Raw genomic sequence first — 17,593 nt, 5'->3', positions numbered from 1 at the left:
CAGTCCGGGTCCGGAGTCCGGTCCGGTCCGGGTTTCAGTGCGTACCCTGAGACAGGACAAAGAAGGATTCGAACGCGCCCATGCCATAACTACGGTAGGCAGAGCTCCTCGAAAAAAAAATCAGATTTTGATATTTAATGAAGTGATTCTTAAAAGTTTTTGAGCGTATCTCGAACAGAATATACAATATTCCTTTCGTAGCTAAGTTTTAGTGACGATTTAATGTACATTGATGTTAATAATTGAAAGATTCAAAGTCTAGAAGTCGTCTCAATTTTCAAAATGGCGGAAGCAAATGTAGATCCAAAAAGTTCGTCCAAGTCTTATGCTGAAGCAGTTTCTCCTAGGGACCAATCGTCAAATGACCAGTCAGTTAGTGAAGTTAAACCAATCTTCATCTTGGAACAAGACTTATTTGGTTCTAGTAAGCCCTCACAAGATCAGTACCTCACTCATCTCGAGCTATACAGAGCTGTTGAACATCTTGTAGACCCCAGTCATTTGAAAGCTTTACAAAGGGTTAGGGGATTATGGAGATTATATTTTGACAATCATGAAGACCGGGATAAAACACTTACAAATGGTATTGTTATTCGTAAAAAGCTAATACAAACATATGCTAGAAATCCAAAAACTGCTGAAAATGAAAATCCTAACAACAAATGAACAATGTTCGAGTAAGAATAAAAAATATACCTTGCTCAGCAGATGACGGTCAAATTCAAAGAGCCCTTGAAGTTAATCACTGTGTAGTACATACATTATTTCGTGAAAGGCTACGAGTTGATGGACGTGTAACATATTGTCAGACTGGCGATCGCATTTGCGATATGTGACCCAATACCAAATCCTTTGCCAAAAACTTTATTCATAGGTAAATACAAAGCAGTAGTTCTCCATCGAGGTCAAGTTGATACCCGTCCAAACATTAAATAAATGTCTACAAGAGGGACATAAATCTTATGAATGCCCAAACGATTGGGTGTGTCGAACATGTGGTGGCAGCGGTCATAAAGCAAGCTATTGCACTACTTGCCCAGATGATTGGGTATGTCAGACATGTGGGAAATCTGGTCATACAGCAAAATACTGCAATGCAGACTCTGATTCTTCTAGTGAAGATAGCCAATCTGAATCAGAATCAGATTCAGACATTCCCACACATCCAGAAAGCTGTCAAAATGATGTGTCACAAACAACCCAAGCAGCTGATGCAGAACATAAAACGCCTAACTTTACTTTCAACAAGCAGACAAGCAACAATCTTGATGATCATTCAAACCTAAGTGAAAAAAAGGCAAACCGACAAGTCAAAAAAGCTAAACGAGCAAAAAATAAAAAGAACAAACAAAATACAAATAAAGATCAGCCGAGCATGGAACGTTTCCTTGCAGAAGCCTTTAGAACCCCATCAAATAAAAACAACGAAGAGAAAAAAAACACGTACTAAACAAACAGCAAGTATTCCTACTGATGAGCTTCACAAGAGAGAAGAACCTGTGACAAAAAACTAAATCCTAAGCTCATCTTAATTAAAACTATCAATTACAAATCTTCATGTGTTTAATATTGTATATATTGTATATATATCTTTGTTTACTTTGTATCATAAACATAGACTGTGTTTATCAAGTGAACAAGATTGTAATTTGTGAATGTGATGTCTATATTGTAGATAGCATACATTCAAAAGAGAAATATCAGAATAGTTGTTTTTTTAAAATGTAGTAAATATAGCACATATGAAATTATTTGTAAATGAAATATGTATAGACTATGAATTTAAAGTTGGTAAGTCTGCTTGGATAAAAAAAATCCTTCCACGCACATCTAAAACAAATGAAAATTGCTTCATTGGTTGGAGCACTAAATTAATGAAATGCAGTATCACCATGGGAAAAAAATCACATTTACTTCACATAGTCATCTAGAATTTGTTCATAGGCATACATTAATCCTTTGTCAAAAGATATTCTTCAAATCAAGTAAAAAACAGCCAGTCTTCTATAATTATCAGAGTACAGTTTCGGTAAATAACAATCTTCAGATGTTCCTTTCTTCAAGATACGAACATATTTCTACACAGTTAATTTTGCTAAACATCAGAGAAACAGCTAAAAATATCTTCCGGTTCTTGAACTTAAATATCACACACTTTTTCGGTGTGCACATATTTCAAGAATTTAGCACTTCAAGTAAAGTCATTTGGCTATTATAACAACATTCAGTGGTACGATTAATTCCATATCTGTAAAAGAAAATAAAAGTTGTAAATACACAAGAACCACTCGCGCTATCAAAATTACAGTATGTTATAACGTTAATGTTTACAAAATACAAGACGTTTTCGGAAAGTCAGTATTGAAACTAAAAATAGAAATTAACTTTACCTGTGCTATTTATAGGTCTAAAAATAACTTGGTGTTTATCTGGGTCACGATACATAGAACAAGTTTATATAAATTGATAGATTTAAATAAATCGTTTAAGAGATTAACAATTGAACTTCTTTAATACTATAATGAAAACAAAAAACTTTCACATTTGCTCACTTAATTGTCAAGGTTTAGCGAGAAAGGAAAAACGTTTTAGATTATTCTCTTGGTTTCAACATGTTCAACAACAGAAATGTGACATTTTAATGGCACAAGAAACTCACTTGTCAAAAGATATGATAAACCAAATTAACAATGAATTCCACGGCAAACATCTTCATAGCCTAGGCACAACAAATTCAAGGGGAGTGTCTTACTTTATTAATAAATCACTTGACTTTAAATTAATTAATGAATTTTGTGATAAAGAAGGGAGAATTATTATAATCAGAGACATATATGTCTCTGTTATAATCAATATGGAAATTCAAGATAAGATTTTCACCTTAGTAAACTTGTATGCACCTAATGAAGTTCATGCAAGAAACCAATTTTATAAAAAAGTAAGTAAATTAATTGAAGAATACACTGAGTCTCTTGGTGCTCTAATAGTAGGGGGAGATATGAATGATCTACTCTCAACTTTAGATACAAAGAATAATAAACTACATAAAAAGTTTAAAAAGCCAGTCAATGGTTTAAAACAATTATTTTTAAAACACATAAATTGATAGACATTTGGAGACAATTAAATAAAGATAAAAAACAATACACATGGAAAAGGAAAAATTCTACAAATGAAGCTAGTAGAATAGACTTTTTTATAATATGCACACAAGCACGCATAAACACTGTATCTGCTGATATCAGGCCTGCACAAATTTCATTCACAGATCACCTGGCTATTTCAATTAAATTAGACATTAATGCAAACAACCGGGGTAAAGGATATTTTAAAATGAATAATAGTATATTGACTGATACTCAGTATAATAAACTAATAAATAAGTTAATTGAAAAGTATGAGCAAAATTCTAATCTTACAAATGTCCTAAATCAGTGGGACCTGCTAAAAACTGACATAAGAGAGTTTACTATCCAATACTGTAAATCAAAAGCCAAAGAAAGGAAAAATAATATTTTGATAATGGAAAACAAACTAAATCTTTTAAATGAAAGAGTAGACAAATTAGGAAAAATAATGAACTTTTTAATCAAATAAAAAATTTAGAAAAAGATTTAGAAGAGATTTACTCCTTTAAAGCCAAAGGAGCCCAAGTTAGATCAAGAATAAAATGGGTAGAGGAAGGGGAAAAAATACTAAGTACTTTTTATCCCTAGAAAAGAATAGACAGGCTAACAAATCTATTAATAAATTAATGACCAAAACCGGTGAAGTTACTGTTGATCAAAGTGAAATATTAGATGTAAGTAAAGAGTATTATAAATCTCTGTACAAAAGTACGTCCCGAAACTGAAATTTTAAAGATATACATAGAAAATACCCCTATTGATCATTCTTTAAATCCTTGTGAAAGCAAACAAGTGGATGGTAAATTAACCTTAGAAGAGCTAACATCTTCTATTTATAATATGAAACTAAATAAGACTCCAGGCAAAGATGGCTTAACAGTTGAGTTTTATCGACAATTTTGGCCAAATTTAAAGCATATTGTATTGAATGTTTCTAACACATGTTATGATCATGATGATAATGAAACTTTATCTGAGACCCAAAAGATTGGGATAATATCATTGATTTTCAAAAAAAATGACCCTTTGTCCTTAGATAACTACCGTCCAATTACTTTGTTGAATACTGATGTAAAACTTATTACATATACCTTAGCACAAAGACTAAAAAAAATCTTACCCCTAATTATACATAGAGATCAAAATGGTTACGTTAAAAATCGATATATAGGATTCAACGTACGCCAAATTCAAGATATTATAGATTATGCTGAAAACTTTAATATTGATGGAGCTATACTATTTATTGACTTTTCTAAAGCCTTCGATTCACTCGAATGGGACTTCATGCTGGAATCATTAAAAAAATTTGGATTTAACAAGTCTTTTCAAAAGTGGGTCAAAACACTTTATTATGATATAAAAGGATGTATTTTAAATAACGGGTGGATTTCTGAAACCTTCGGGATTCAACGGGGAATTCGACAAGGATGCCCTTTAAGCGCGTTATTGTTTGTTTTATCTGTTGAAATACTGGCTTGTAGAATAAGAGATAATAATGATCTGAAAGGGATACAAATAAAAATTGATAAAAAAACTCATAGCCTAAAAATCTCACAGCTAGCAGACGATACAACTCTCTTTTTAAGATCTAAAAACGAAATAAAACATGCACTTAATATAATAGAAACTTTTGGATCTTTTTCGGGACTTAAACTCAATAGAAACAAAACAGAAGGTATATGGTTAGGCAAACTAAAACACTGCAAAGACAAATTTGAAAGTATAAATTGGAAAGATAAGGTTAAAAGACTTGGCATTTATTTTGGCCTTAACAAAAAAGAATGTGAAACACTTAATATAGATATACAGTTTGAAAAATCAGAAAGGATACTAAATGATTGGAAGAAAAGAAAATTGAGTATGATAGGAAAAATAACTATAATTAAAACACTAGTTATTCCCAATATAACATATGTTGCTTCATTGATAAATCTAAGCAGTGAAATTATAGGTCAATTTAAAAAAATCTTATTTAATTTTTTATGGGAAGGTGGTAGCGAGAAAGTTAAACGCTCAGTGTTAAGAAAATATTATATTGAAGGGGGACTAAAAATGACAGATATTAATTCTCATAAGTCACTAGAAAACCTTAAAAACTTACCTACATTTTACTATGAGATTTTGAAATGTTGGATTAAAAATGGATGAGGGAAGACAAAAGAACCTGAAAATTATAGGGAAATAAGAAAGCAAGTTATTTGGGGAAACCAATATATAAAAACATGTGGCAAAAGTTTATATTATAGTCATTGGGTAAAGGAAAACCTAATTTTTGTTAATGATGTAATTGGTGATAAAGGAGAAATTTCTCATAAAATATTAGATAAACTTAAAAAGAAACAAAATTGGATCGCTGAATTAATTTCTCTTCGAAAAGCTTTACCCAAAAGTTGGATCCAAAAATTAAAGAGCAATATATCAAAACATACTAAAATCAACATAACACAAGACATTAAAATGTTTTGTAATGGATTGTATTACAATCTAGACAAAATTAATTTTAAAGAAATTGATAATATTATAATCAGGTCAAATAAAGAGCTCCCAGTGGGTTTTGCTCATGGAAAAAACAACTATCAGGCGAAAATGTCATATATTTCATTAAGAAAAATCTATCTTTTACCTTTCTTTTTTTAAAAGATAATAGATTAAAAATGTTTAGATGGAAACTACTGCATACTATTTTAGCTATTTACCATAATCTGTACCGCTGGAAGGTAGTTAATAGTGAAAACTGTGAGATATGCTTCAAATCTGATAGCTATAATCATTTTTTCTTTGAATGCACATGGGTAAAAAATTATTGGAAATTATTACACCAAATATTTATGTATCTTAATATTGGTCAACATGTTTTTTGTCTGAAAAATCTTGTAACAGGATACAAAATTGAAGATGTTGAATATTATGTACTTAATCATATTATAACAATTGTTTGCTTTGTGATTTATAAATGCTTTTATTTATCAGAAAAAAGAACCAAATATGTGAATATGATGTCAGTCCTAAAAAACGAAATTGATACACAAATTTTATATCATCCGGAAAATTCCTTTTTGAGAAAATTTCAAAGAAAAATTTTAGAAATTTGATTCTCTGTCTGTCTTGTTTACATTTGATTGACCTAGATCTGGAATCACAAAAAAAATCATTGAAATAAAAAGAAGAAAAATTTCTAAACAAAATTGCTCTTTAATTTTTTTGAATATCAGATTTGTATATTATTCAATGGTTAGGGTATTTGAATGCTAAGATACTATCTAAAAAACAATCATAATTCGATTATACTGACCTCTTGATCTGATCGAAACCATGTTCTCTCACTTTCGATTAATCAGAAACTAAAACCTAAACAAAAAACGGTCAAAGTTCCGTTTTCTTTTTCATTGTTAAAAGTAAAGTAATGCATACATGTTGAAGACAGGTATTACTCTGTAAATTGTAACTAACACGCAATACTATGTAGAATTATAAAAAGTTTGCCAATGAAATCCCCTGGTTTTATAGGTAATTAACCATACAGGGCAGAACCTTAGTGCAATTGTTGTAACATTAAGGGGATTTGTTAACAACTATTATAGTGAAATAAAGTATCTGAAGTTGAAAAAAAAAAGAAAAAAAAGAGACAAGACAAAGCCGTTTGCAATACGATAGAGCGGACCGTGATAGGATTACGTTCCGACAGTACCTGCTCATCCCGAGTATGCCGACAGTTTTCGAACGGATAACTTCCGTCAGCGTCGGTTCACTGTCTTGTTACTATCTGATCTCTGTCGGATTACATTCGGTAGAATCGGGACGCAGTCGTGACAGACTCGGTCGAATTTTACCTGGCGAAAGATACAAATCGGATTAGAAGCGGATTTAGAACGGGATTATCGGTATGAATTCGCTTGGAAACGGTTGAATATCGACGCTTCCTGAACAATATCTGATTGTTGTCGTGATCAAATTTTTTTTTTTACAAATTTTAATTAAAGTTTGAATATTCATCCACGGTTCATAGGATCTTGATCAGACTTAAAATAAATTTTAATCGGGAATGGTCCTGTCAAGAACGGCAGTAAAAATCGTGAATGTGTGACCCCAGCTTAAAGTAATGATATTTTTTGTCTATTTCGATATTACCAAGGTGGATAGGCTATAGCAGTGTGACCAGTATATTAGAATCTAATAGGTCGGTAGACGTATTTGCAACCGCATTTAAATTCCGCCATTGCATCATCTATTCAAATAGAATTATAAAAAAGAAGATGTGGTATGATTGCCAACGAGACAACTGTCCACAAGAGACCAAAATAACACAGAAATTAATAACTATAGGTTACCGTACGGCCTGCAAGAATTAGCAAAAACCATACCGCATAGTCAGCTATAAAAGGCCCCGATAAGAAAATGTAAAACAATTCAAACGAGAAAAACTAACGGCCTTAATTATATATAAACAAAATGAACGAAAAACAAATATGTAAGGGAGCTACCATTTGATTTTTATGGGGGGGGGGGGACTAGGATGAAAAATTTTGTCCTGCATTTTTTTTTAGTGTTATCTCTGTCCTGCCTTTTTATTTTTCACTCTGTTCGGTCCTGCTTTTTTAGCTCACCTGACCTGAAAGGTCAAGTGAGCTTTTCTCATCACTTGGCGTCCGTCGTCCGTCGTCCTGCGTCCGTCGTCCGTAAACTTTTACAAAAATCTTCTCCTCTGAAACTACTGGGCCAAATTCTACCAAACTTGGCCACAATCATCCTTGGGATATCTAGTTTAAAAAATGTGTGGCGTGACCCGTCAAACCAACCAAGATGGCCGCCATGGCTAAAAATAGAACATAGGGGTAAAATGCAGTTTTTGACTTATAACTCAAAAACCAAAGCATTTAGAGCAAATCTGACATGGGTAAAATTGTTTATCAGGTGAAGATCTATCTGCCCTGAAATTTTCAGACGAATCGGATAACCTGTTATTGGGTTGCTGCCCCTGAAATGGTTATTTTAAGGAAATTTTGCAGTTTTTGGTTATTATCTTGAATACTATTATAGATAGAGATAAACTGTAAACAGCAATAATGTTCAGCAGAGTAAGACCTACAAATAAGTCAACATCACCAAAATTGCCAGTCGACCCCTTAAGGAGTTATTGCCATTCATAGTCAATTTTTAACAACTTTTCATCATTTTTTGTAACTTTTCTAAAAATCTTCTTCTCTAAAACTACTTTGCCAAATTTAATCAAACTTGGCGACAATTATCATTGCGGTTTATAGTTTAAAAAATGTGTCCGATGACCCAGCCTACCAAACAAAATGACCGACATGGCTAAAATTAGAACATAGTGGTAAAATGCAGTTTTTGCTTTATATCTTTGAGACCAAGACATTTAGGGCAAATCTTTCAAGATTTTAATGTCCATCAAAATAAGATATATCCCCTCACAAATTTTCAGTTGAATCGGACAACCTGTTGTTGGGTTGCTGCCCTTAAATTGGTTATTTTAAGAAAATTTTGCAGTTTTTGGTTATTATCTTGAATACTATTATAGATAGAGATAAACTGTAAACAGCAATAATGTTCAGCAAAGTAAGATCTACAAATAAGTCAGCATGATCAAAATTGTTAGAGGACCCCCTAAGGAATTATTGCCCTTTAGAGTCAATATTAAACAACTTTTCCTCATTTTTGTAACTTGTATAAAAATCTTTTCTAAAACTACTTTTAAACCCCCCCCCCCCCCCCCCCCCCCCATAACAATCAAATGGTTGCTACCTAACACATAAACAAACGACAACAACTGAATTACAGGCTCCTGACTTGGGACAGGCACATACATAAATAATGTGGCGGGGTTTAACATGTTAGTTAGTCCGTTAAACCATGTGATTGAAAACAATAAACTCAACAGGTGGTTAACACTTTCAACTATCAATAGGGTCAAGCAACATTTTTGAAATGATAATTAAGTTCATGTAAGCGTTAATTTTGTTACAGTTACGAAATTTTAGTGATATTGATCCTAAAACATTAAACCGGTCATGATCTAATTTTGTGAATTATGTTTGCAGTTTTCTTGACATGCATTGTGACGTGTCATCGTATTTTATATTAGAAAACTATAGCAGTTATATTAGAAAAGTATCGCATTCATAAATTTTTGATATTAAATAATCATCGCTATGATATAAGACAGATATCGCATTGATATAATAAAATATAGCAGTATCTTTGACTTATAGGTGATTTTGGCTTAGCAAACAATTGAATTCATCTCAATTGCATTCCACTGAATTTGCTACATGATATTTATATAGAATGTGTACATCTACAAATGATAAATCGTGCATTTATGTTTCATGTATTCAACAATTCAATGTTCTCGTTTAAATACACCTTGCTTGTTATTACATAAAATAATTCATGGAAGTTACACACCAGACGTATGTCGTGTTAAATGTCACCCTGTTTTAAGAAAAGAGTCATTACTTTATACCGAGAAATCTGCCTTTCTTCTTACAAATGCTAACATTCGTCTGAAATTTCCCACAGTGCAACTCGTTGATATAAGGCAATATAGCTCGATCGTTCATATAAGAAAAGTTTTTATCGAATCGCTTCTTCTATAGACTGACACTGGTAACTGTATCAAGCGGAAGATACTTATCTTTCTAAAGGTTGTTGACAGTGTACAATCTTCTGAAGCACAATTCATAATTGAACACAGATGTCCTGTTTATGAACATGTCACATTATATACTCCTACCTAACATTTTGAAAATTGTCTTTTTTCTAAAACCCATTTGTTCTTTTACAACCACTGTTGCAGTAAATGCCTTATTATCAAGGCAAATATTTTCAGAATTGATCACCATTTAGAGTGGAGAATAAAAATGGCATGCCCGAATGATACAAAAATGAGTAATTATTATATGCAATTGTTTTCCTGATGTGAGCATTTGAAATTTAAAATCAGCCTCCACTCTCGTCCCTCCCTGACTTAACACTTTCAAATAATATACTGATCTGAATTTTCCTTTGGATGAAAACATCGACGTAATTGTATCGAAAAATTAACCATTACCTTTAAGTAACGGTATGATTAGTTACTTAGGGGACGACCATTTGATATTCTGGGGGGGGGGGGGGGGGGGGGGGGGGCAGGAGGATTTTGAAAATAGATAACTTGGCCTTGATAATCACAAAAATAAATGGTTTGTTCTGTGGTAGTTTGAAAATAATATTACCTGACTTGCAATGTCTTGAAAATAAATAACTCAGCAGGTCTAATCGAAAGTATGAGATGGCACCAGATTCTTCATAAATTCATCTTTTCCCCCAAAAAAATCGGGAAACTCTTCCCAATTTTTTTAATAATAAAAGTATAAATATTATATAAATATACTTGAAATGTCTGAAAATTGGTTTCATTTATCTTAAAGTATATTGCCTCAGGAAACCTTACCTCACTTTTATTTTATCATAGGGCCGTAACTACATTGAGGCGAAATGCCTCATGTAGGAAATTTCAAAACCAAACGCTTGTCTCCATATCAAATTGTGTTCAGGGCGAGTGTCTTGCAAAAAGCAAGTTCTGTTTTCCCTCAGACCTAGCCCTGATTTTTCGGGATCAATGTTTCTTATTTATTTGTCTTTTGTTCATTGATTGCCCTTCTGTATTCTGTTAGTGTTGCATTCCTTTTGTAATCTAGTAATTTTGTTATGAACTTGAGCATGAGTTTAAAAAACAGCAGCCACAGACTTAACTATGTGAATTACATTTTTGCTTTATCATGCACATTGGTCTTTTGATGTTGTCCCTAGAAACTTAAGTCTTACACTGAATTTATACAATTTGCTTTGAGACCAAAAAATTATTAAAACAAAACTTGCCTTTTCAGATTATAAAAGGGTCTTCGGAGCACCCATCATTTGTTCTATAGCTTCTTGGGCCTGCAGTGGCTCCAAAACCCTTAAAAAAATTAGCCTCACTCCGCTCGGCGAAATATGTTTGCCAATACTTTTAAAAGAGGCTAGTTACAACCAAACGTTAATAATATATATGTATGCAATACATGTATACGAGTTGGGAATATAAAGAGATTCCTTTCTGCAGAGGAGGAGGATTTATTCTGATTAAATGCTACATAATGACTTTACAAATCCTCCTGCCCCCCCCCCCCCCCCCCGACCCCCCCTCCAGATTATCAAATGGTCGTCCCCTTATGGATTCTAAATTTATCAGAAGCTTGTGTGAAATTACTAGGATACGAAAGCTCGCCCAAAGTCAGATTTTTTTATCACAATTTCCAACTGAATGTAGTCTTTGTTCGAGAAGACTGAACACTGTCAACAACCTTTAGGTATAAATATCTTGTGCCTCTTTCACACGGACATTTACTGAGTCTAAGTTGATCACATTAACAGAAAAGCAAACTCTGTATGTTAATGAGATATCTATGCATAATATATGCTCACAAATATCAGTGGGTTTTTTTTCTCAGTGTCTGATTTTAACCTTATAACTGTTGTGATGGTTTTTATCTTTTATCTTTTAGTTCAAAGATCAAACACGGCTTAATATAAACAATCAACGGAATGTCTCCAGGAATATTCGAATGTAGTTTGCGGCTCATCTATATCTATATCTTTGTTGTGACAAAATTTTGCACAAGTCATGCAGGTATTTTGTTATAAGTTACATGTATATGGGACATATATTCAACTGACAAAAAGAAGGCAAAATAATAAGATAAAAAAAATGCTAATTAAGAAGTATTTTATCTTATGAAATAAAATGCAATCATTATGTTGATAAGAGGGTATCATTCTTGGAACAGTATCCCTTTCCATGGGTTTTGTAAAGTATGCGTGTTTAATTATGATCCTGGTACCTTTGATAACTTTATAGACACCAGCACAAGCTGGTTAACCGTTATGGAATATCTGTTTCACATATTATGATGGATATGTTCAAATTATCGTAATCATAAACACGTCATTTTTTCCTCACATTTTGTCTACAAAATAAGACTTATCACCGGGCTTGTAATAAAAGTTAGCAACACGATGAGTGCCATAATGGGACAAGATCAGCCTTTCCTTATAGAGTACTGGATATTGTCCTCTGTGTTAGGTGACGATCGTCTTGTTCAGTCTTTAGGGTTTTTTTTTTTTTTTTTTTTTACAAATAAATATTCTTTATTCTTCAAATTGCTTGTTACATCTTTACTTCATTGTCCAAGCTTCAATAAAGTATCCCTGTGAATTACTTTCTGAGTATCCAGGAAAATACACAGAATATAATAAAATATAATAAAACATTATTTTTTTTCCCCATCAATTATATTAATCTTTTTAACTTTATGAAAAATACATTTTGAGATACTGTTTGGTTCTCATTCATAAACCTTCGTAAATCCTTTATAAACATAGCATACACATCTTAAAATTTCAGTTTTTGCTCGGATACATAGTACGACTTGTAAATACAAAAACCTATAATTGTCAAGAAATAATTAAAACCGTTATACCCTTGATCTGATATTTTGTATCCAAATACTATATGTTTTGCTAATATCTTGTTTTGAAAATTCATTTTTGCTAGAAGATAATGTACTTTCTCCCAAAAATCTTTCAAAAATGAACATGTAATAAAGAAATGCAAATAATCTTCTTCTTTTGTTTTACAAAAATTGCATTTATCGTTCTCAGATATTTTCCACTTTAATAGTAGCTGCTTTGTAGGAATAATATATTGAAGCAGTTTCCATCTGAAAATTTTTAACTTATTTTCCTTTAAAATTTTAAATATAAAATCGTATACAAATGACATCTGTGGTATGTATTCTAATTTTAAATATCTTGTTCAAATGTTGATACCGATTGGCTTTATATATTTTTTTATCTACTAAAGTTTTATAGAGTATTTTATTGTTGATATCTTTTGTTTCAATTTGTTTATTTTGCCATCTTAATTTAACCTTAATACATATATTAATTATACTCTTAATGGAGTTTTCTTTTTTTAAAACTTGCATCCATTCTTTTGGGATGCAGGATTTTAACATCTTAAACTCTGCAATCCAGTTTGTTTTATTAATTAACTTTTTTAAAATAAAACTTTCGGATAAATTTCCTTCACGATCGAATATGTCGTTAATATAAACCAATCCACTTTTAACCCAGTTCGGGAAAAATAAGCATTTGTTGCGACATTTAATATATTTATTTCCCCAAATAATCTGTTTTCTAATATTAGAAAAGTGATTAGAAAATGTTGATAAACCTCCTCCTGTTTTAACCCAACTTGAAATTACTTGTAAATAAAAATCGGGTATTTTTGCAAGTCCATCTATTGATTTAATATTATCTAAATTCATGTTAAAAACAAGAAAGTTTTTACCAAGATTGTTAAAATATTTAGAAGGAATAATCTTCCAGTTCGGCATATTGGTTGTTGTTAATTTAGAGACCCATGAGGCTTTCAGTGCTGTAAAATAACTGTCAAAATCGATCATTCTCAACCCCCCTTTTTGGTATTCGCCAATAAGTGTGTTTCTTTTTACTTTGTCATTTTTTCCTTCCCAAATATATTTGAAACAGCAGCTTTCAATTTCTTTCAAGTAAATATCTGGAACTTTGCACGAAGTAGCCAAAAATGTAAATTTTGGTAACATTAAAGATTTTATGATCAATATTTTCCCAACCATTGTTAATTTTCTTTTTTCCCATGTTTTAATTAATGATTTCATGTTATCTTTAGGTTCCCAATTTAACTTTTCACATTGAAGTCTATCGTGACCAAAATAAATGCCTAAAGCTTTGACAGGTTTGTCTGTCCAGCGTATGCCCTCAATCTTATCTACGCTGTTTTTAAGCGCCCCAATCCAAATTCCTTCTGTTTTATTACGGTTTAGCTTCAACCCTGAGAAAGAGCCAAATGTTTCAATTATATTCATAGCTTTAGATATATCTGATTTTGAACTACAAAACAGAGTTGTATCATCAGCTAATTGTGATATTTTGATGCTATGTGTTTTATTGTCTATAGTAATGCGAGGGTTTTTTCTTTAGGGTTTTTTTATGTTTTGTTTTGTATACTGTTGGTTGTCTTTCAATTGGCTGTTTATCGTTACTTTCCATCACATTATCAGTTTGTTTTCGAGTTTGAATGTCCCTATGGTATCTTTAGCCTCTTATGAATACTTGGCATGTTTTTATAAGCAATTTCTTTATAGAAAAAAAAACAAGTCATGTACTCGATGCGAGCCATGTTTACAATATAAAACTATGTATTTACTTATTTTCTACAATTAACAACATAATATCAGATACGTTTATGTAATTTATCACCTAGTACTAATAATCATGACCTCACATTAATCTAGAATATTCTGTTCTTGACGTGTCTATCATTTAAACAAAACTTCACCAAAGATACCAGGCTATAATAATTTGTAAGTCAAACGGGCGTTTCATCTATGAATATAGGACACATCATTGACGCCAGAATTAAATTAAAACTGTTGAAAAGTCTATTCGAATTAAAAGTATATACAAAATACATTTTGCGTCAGTCCCAAGTCAGGAGCCTTTGACCTTTGACCTTTGTTAGCCTTGTATGTTTCAATTTAATATACACATGAAAAAAAGTATTGCAACACCTTGATTTTTTAAAATTTGAAAAATCAGCCTCTTTTTTTTATGGAATATAATAAAATATGTGTATAATATCATTGAAACATAGTTCACGATAACATTGGCATTGCAACGAAGAAAAAATGTTTAAAAAAAAATGATTTATATAACCACAATTTCAATAACAAAATGAAGTGTTTTTTGTACAAAAAAACGCATTTGACAAGTTTCACTGTAGTCGAACTTTACAATGTCAGACATTTCAAAATTAATCTTCAGATGACTGTTCACATCATGGTTGATCGTTATACGCCAAAGAATTAGTACTTTGTGCGCAGCCTCCATTCAAACGGATAACCGCATCTTAACGTCTTCTGATTCCTGCCATAAATCGACTAATTTGTTGCTAAGGTAGCAGCAACCATTTCTGATGAAGGGAATTGTTTATTTCATGTTGTGTTTGAACTGGGGTGTCCTTTCGCTCACTTTCCGCCCAATAGTGTCCCATATAAGCTCAATATGGTTCAAAGCCGGGCTACGATCGGGCCAAGCAAGATGAACCAAATTCCATTTGAACATTGGATCTTCCTCCACGATGCTAATTTCCAACTTTAGCGAGCTCTGCACTACATTGGATACGGAAAACTGTAAGTCTGCTCGTTAGCAAAGGTCTCCGAAATGGTATTATCGCACGGTAACCAGTAGCGATGAGTTGATCTCGAACAGTTCTTGTTAAAAGGCTCTTGTATGGCCACCACTCTTATTTTAGGATTGTCTTGTATGCAATGGGTTTCCTTCTGACCAACCTTCATTATGCTTGATTTTCTCTAGCAAATGGTATAGGGGGTCTTCATTATCTCGGAAGGTCTTTTACAGCGTTTATTGCCTGATTTTTATTCTCAAAACGACTTCAGTGGAATGGTGATGACCAACAATGCGTGCAGTTGTTACAGCGACATCCCTGCTTCTCTTATGCTGATAATCTGCCATCTTGCTGCAGTTAAGGGTTGTCAAGGACCCATTATAAGGTGTCAATCACATAATTTTAAAAACTTGGTTATTTAAAGTGCTGAAAACAATGAGGATCAAAACATCTTTTTTGCTGTTTACGGGTACAGTAGCTGCATGTGCAGATAAAAACTTATCGAGTCGATATTTATTGATTAAACTCAGGTGATACTTAAATAATGTTTAACTAGTTCTATTTTACCAAATTATATCACAAAAAAATAATGAGTGTTTTTTTTAATTCAATTTCAATTTGGTGTTGCAATACTTTTTTCCAGGTGTATAGTTCATTTATGTATTTTAAAGTTTAGTATGTCCATTATCACTGAACTAGTACACATTTGTGTTGAAGCGCGCCTGAGGGTGCGAGTTTTCCTCGCTGAATTGAAGACCAATTGGTGGTCTTCGGCTGTTTTCTGCTCTTTGGTTGGGTTGTTGTCGCTTTGACACATTCCCCATTTGCATTCTCAATATTATATCTGTCTCAGTTTTTTAGTCACAAGTGACAAATTCTTTACTTGCGTAATTGAAAATTACATAATATATATAATATCTCAATAAAGGAACTTACAATAAAAAGTGTGAACACATGCTATTGACCGTTCATAAGAACTTACAATAAAAATAAGTGAACAAAGTACAAAATAAGCTCTATAACAAAAAAAGAAGTTACAATCAAATAAATAAACAATACTGTGAAAAAGAACGTATAGTTTCGTAGATATTTGCATTGAACTTTGTTATTGAACATATCTATTTTATACTTGTATATCGATGTTTGAATATCGGAGTATATTTCATATCTATAACGGCATAAGTAATATGAGGCAGGCATTAACTGTGAATGGGGACGAAGTCTGTGGTTTTTTTTTAATCAACAAAGCTAAAAAGAGAAACGGAAATACCGTTTTTTTTATTAAATTTTCTACAATATGGGGACGAAGGAACGCAATACCAATTTCATTTTTAATAATTCCTGATATGAAAAAACGTTACCTGATGATAGCGTTTCTTTGTTTACATTGTATATGACGTCATAACTTTAATAACGTCACAACTAAAATCCCTAACAACAGAACCAAAATCCGGGAAACGTTACGGTATTTCCATTTCTTTTTTTTAACAAATAATATGAGGCAGGCATAACCTGTGAATGGGGACGAAGTCTGTATGTATTATTTTCTTACCTCAAACAATTTCGATTTCGGTTCTGTGGTTAGGGATTTAGCTGTGACGTTGTTTAAATTATGACGTCATATTCAATGTAAACAAAAGAAACGCTTCCATCAGGTAACGTTTTTTTCAAATCAAACAATTATTAAAAATGAAATTGTATTGAGTTCCAATCTTATATTTTACTAGACTGATACATAATTTTCTTTTCAAAGTCTCATGCAAACAAGACAGATTTCTGCGCAAATGCGGGGAAAACCGGAACAGGAACTAGATCTGAAAAAAAAGTTAACGATTTTGAGTTCATTAGTAGAATGAAAAATTCGGGAAATTTTCCCGATTTTTTTTTATTTTTTTCATTGATTTTTCTACCGTAATTGGGGACTTCGTCCCCATATTAAAGTTACAAAAAAATAATTCATACAGACTTCGTCCCCATTTATAGGTAATGCCTGCCTCATATCAGTTTGTGGGAGGACACTAAATTTCCCTTGGTTGTGTTTTAATAGATGTGTGTTTTTATAAAGCTCCGTGTCTAAAGTATCAATATATTCTTTTTTCTTTCTTTATCTTCTTTTCCAAGCTAACGTTGTGTGGGAGGTAAACACTCCAGTTGTTTTTGGGAATGTAACATATCTTCTGTGCAAAATAACAGA

At 32.1% G+C, this 17,593-nt stretch overlaps 1 protein-coding gene across 1 annotated transcript; it reads left to right on the top strand.

The window, feature by feature from the left end:
* Nucleotides 1-282: 282 nt before the first annotated feature.
* LOC139515252 (protein starmaker-like) lies at nucleotides 283-1,450 on the top strand. The gene is made up of 2 exons (XM_071304816.1): nucleotides 283-519; nucleotides 1,058-1,450. Exons 1-2 carry the CDS (start codon nucleotides 283-285, stop codon nucleotides 1,448-1,450), a joined length of 630 nt encoding a protein of 209 aa, XP_071160917.1.
* Nucleotides 1,451-17,593: the final 16,143 nt, after the last annotated feature.

The sequence above is a fragment of the Mytilus edulis genome, chromosome 3, assembly GCF_963676685.1.
Source record: "Mytilus edulis chromosome 3, xbMytEdul2.2, whole genome shotgun sequence".
NCBI lineage: Eukaryota > Metazoa > Mollusca > Bivalvia > Mytilida > Mytilidae > Mytilus > Mytilus edulis.
The sequence above is the reverse complement of the archived record's forward strand: the minus strand, read 5'-3'. Positions and strand labels throughout refer to the sequence as shown.

Bases quoted from the DNA above. Each gene is read 5' to 3' on its own strand.
- LOC139515252 (XM_071304816.1), top strand. From the start codon at position 283: ATGGCGGAAGCAAATGTAGATCCAAAAAGTTCGTCCAAGTCTTATGCT. The intron at 520-1,057 runs GTTAGGGGATTA...TGGGTATGTCAG, and splicing joins ATTTGAAAGCTTTACAAAGG to ACATGTGGGAAATCTGGTCA.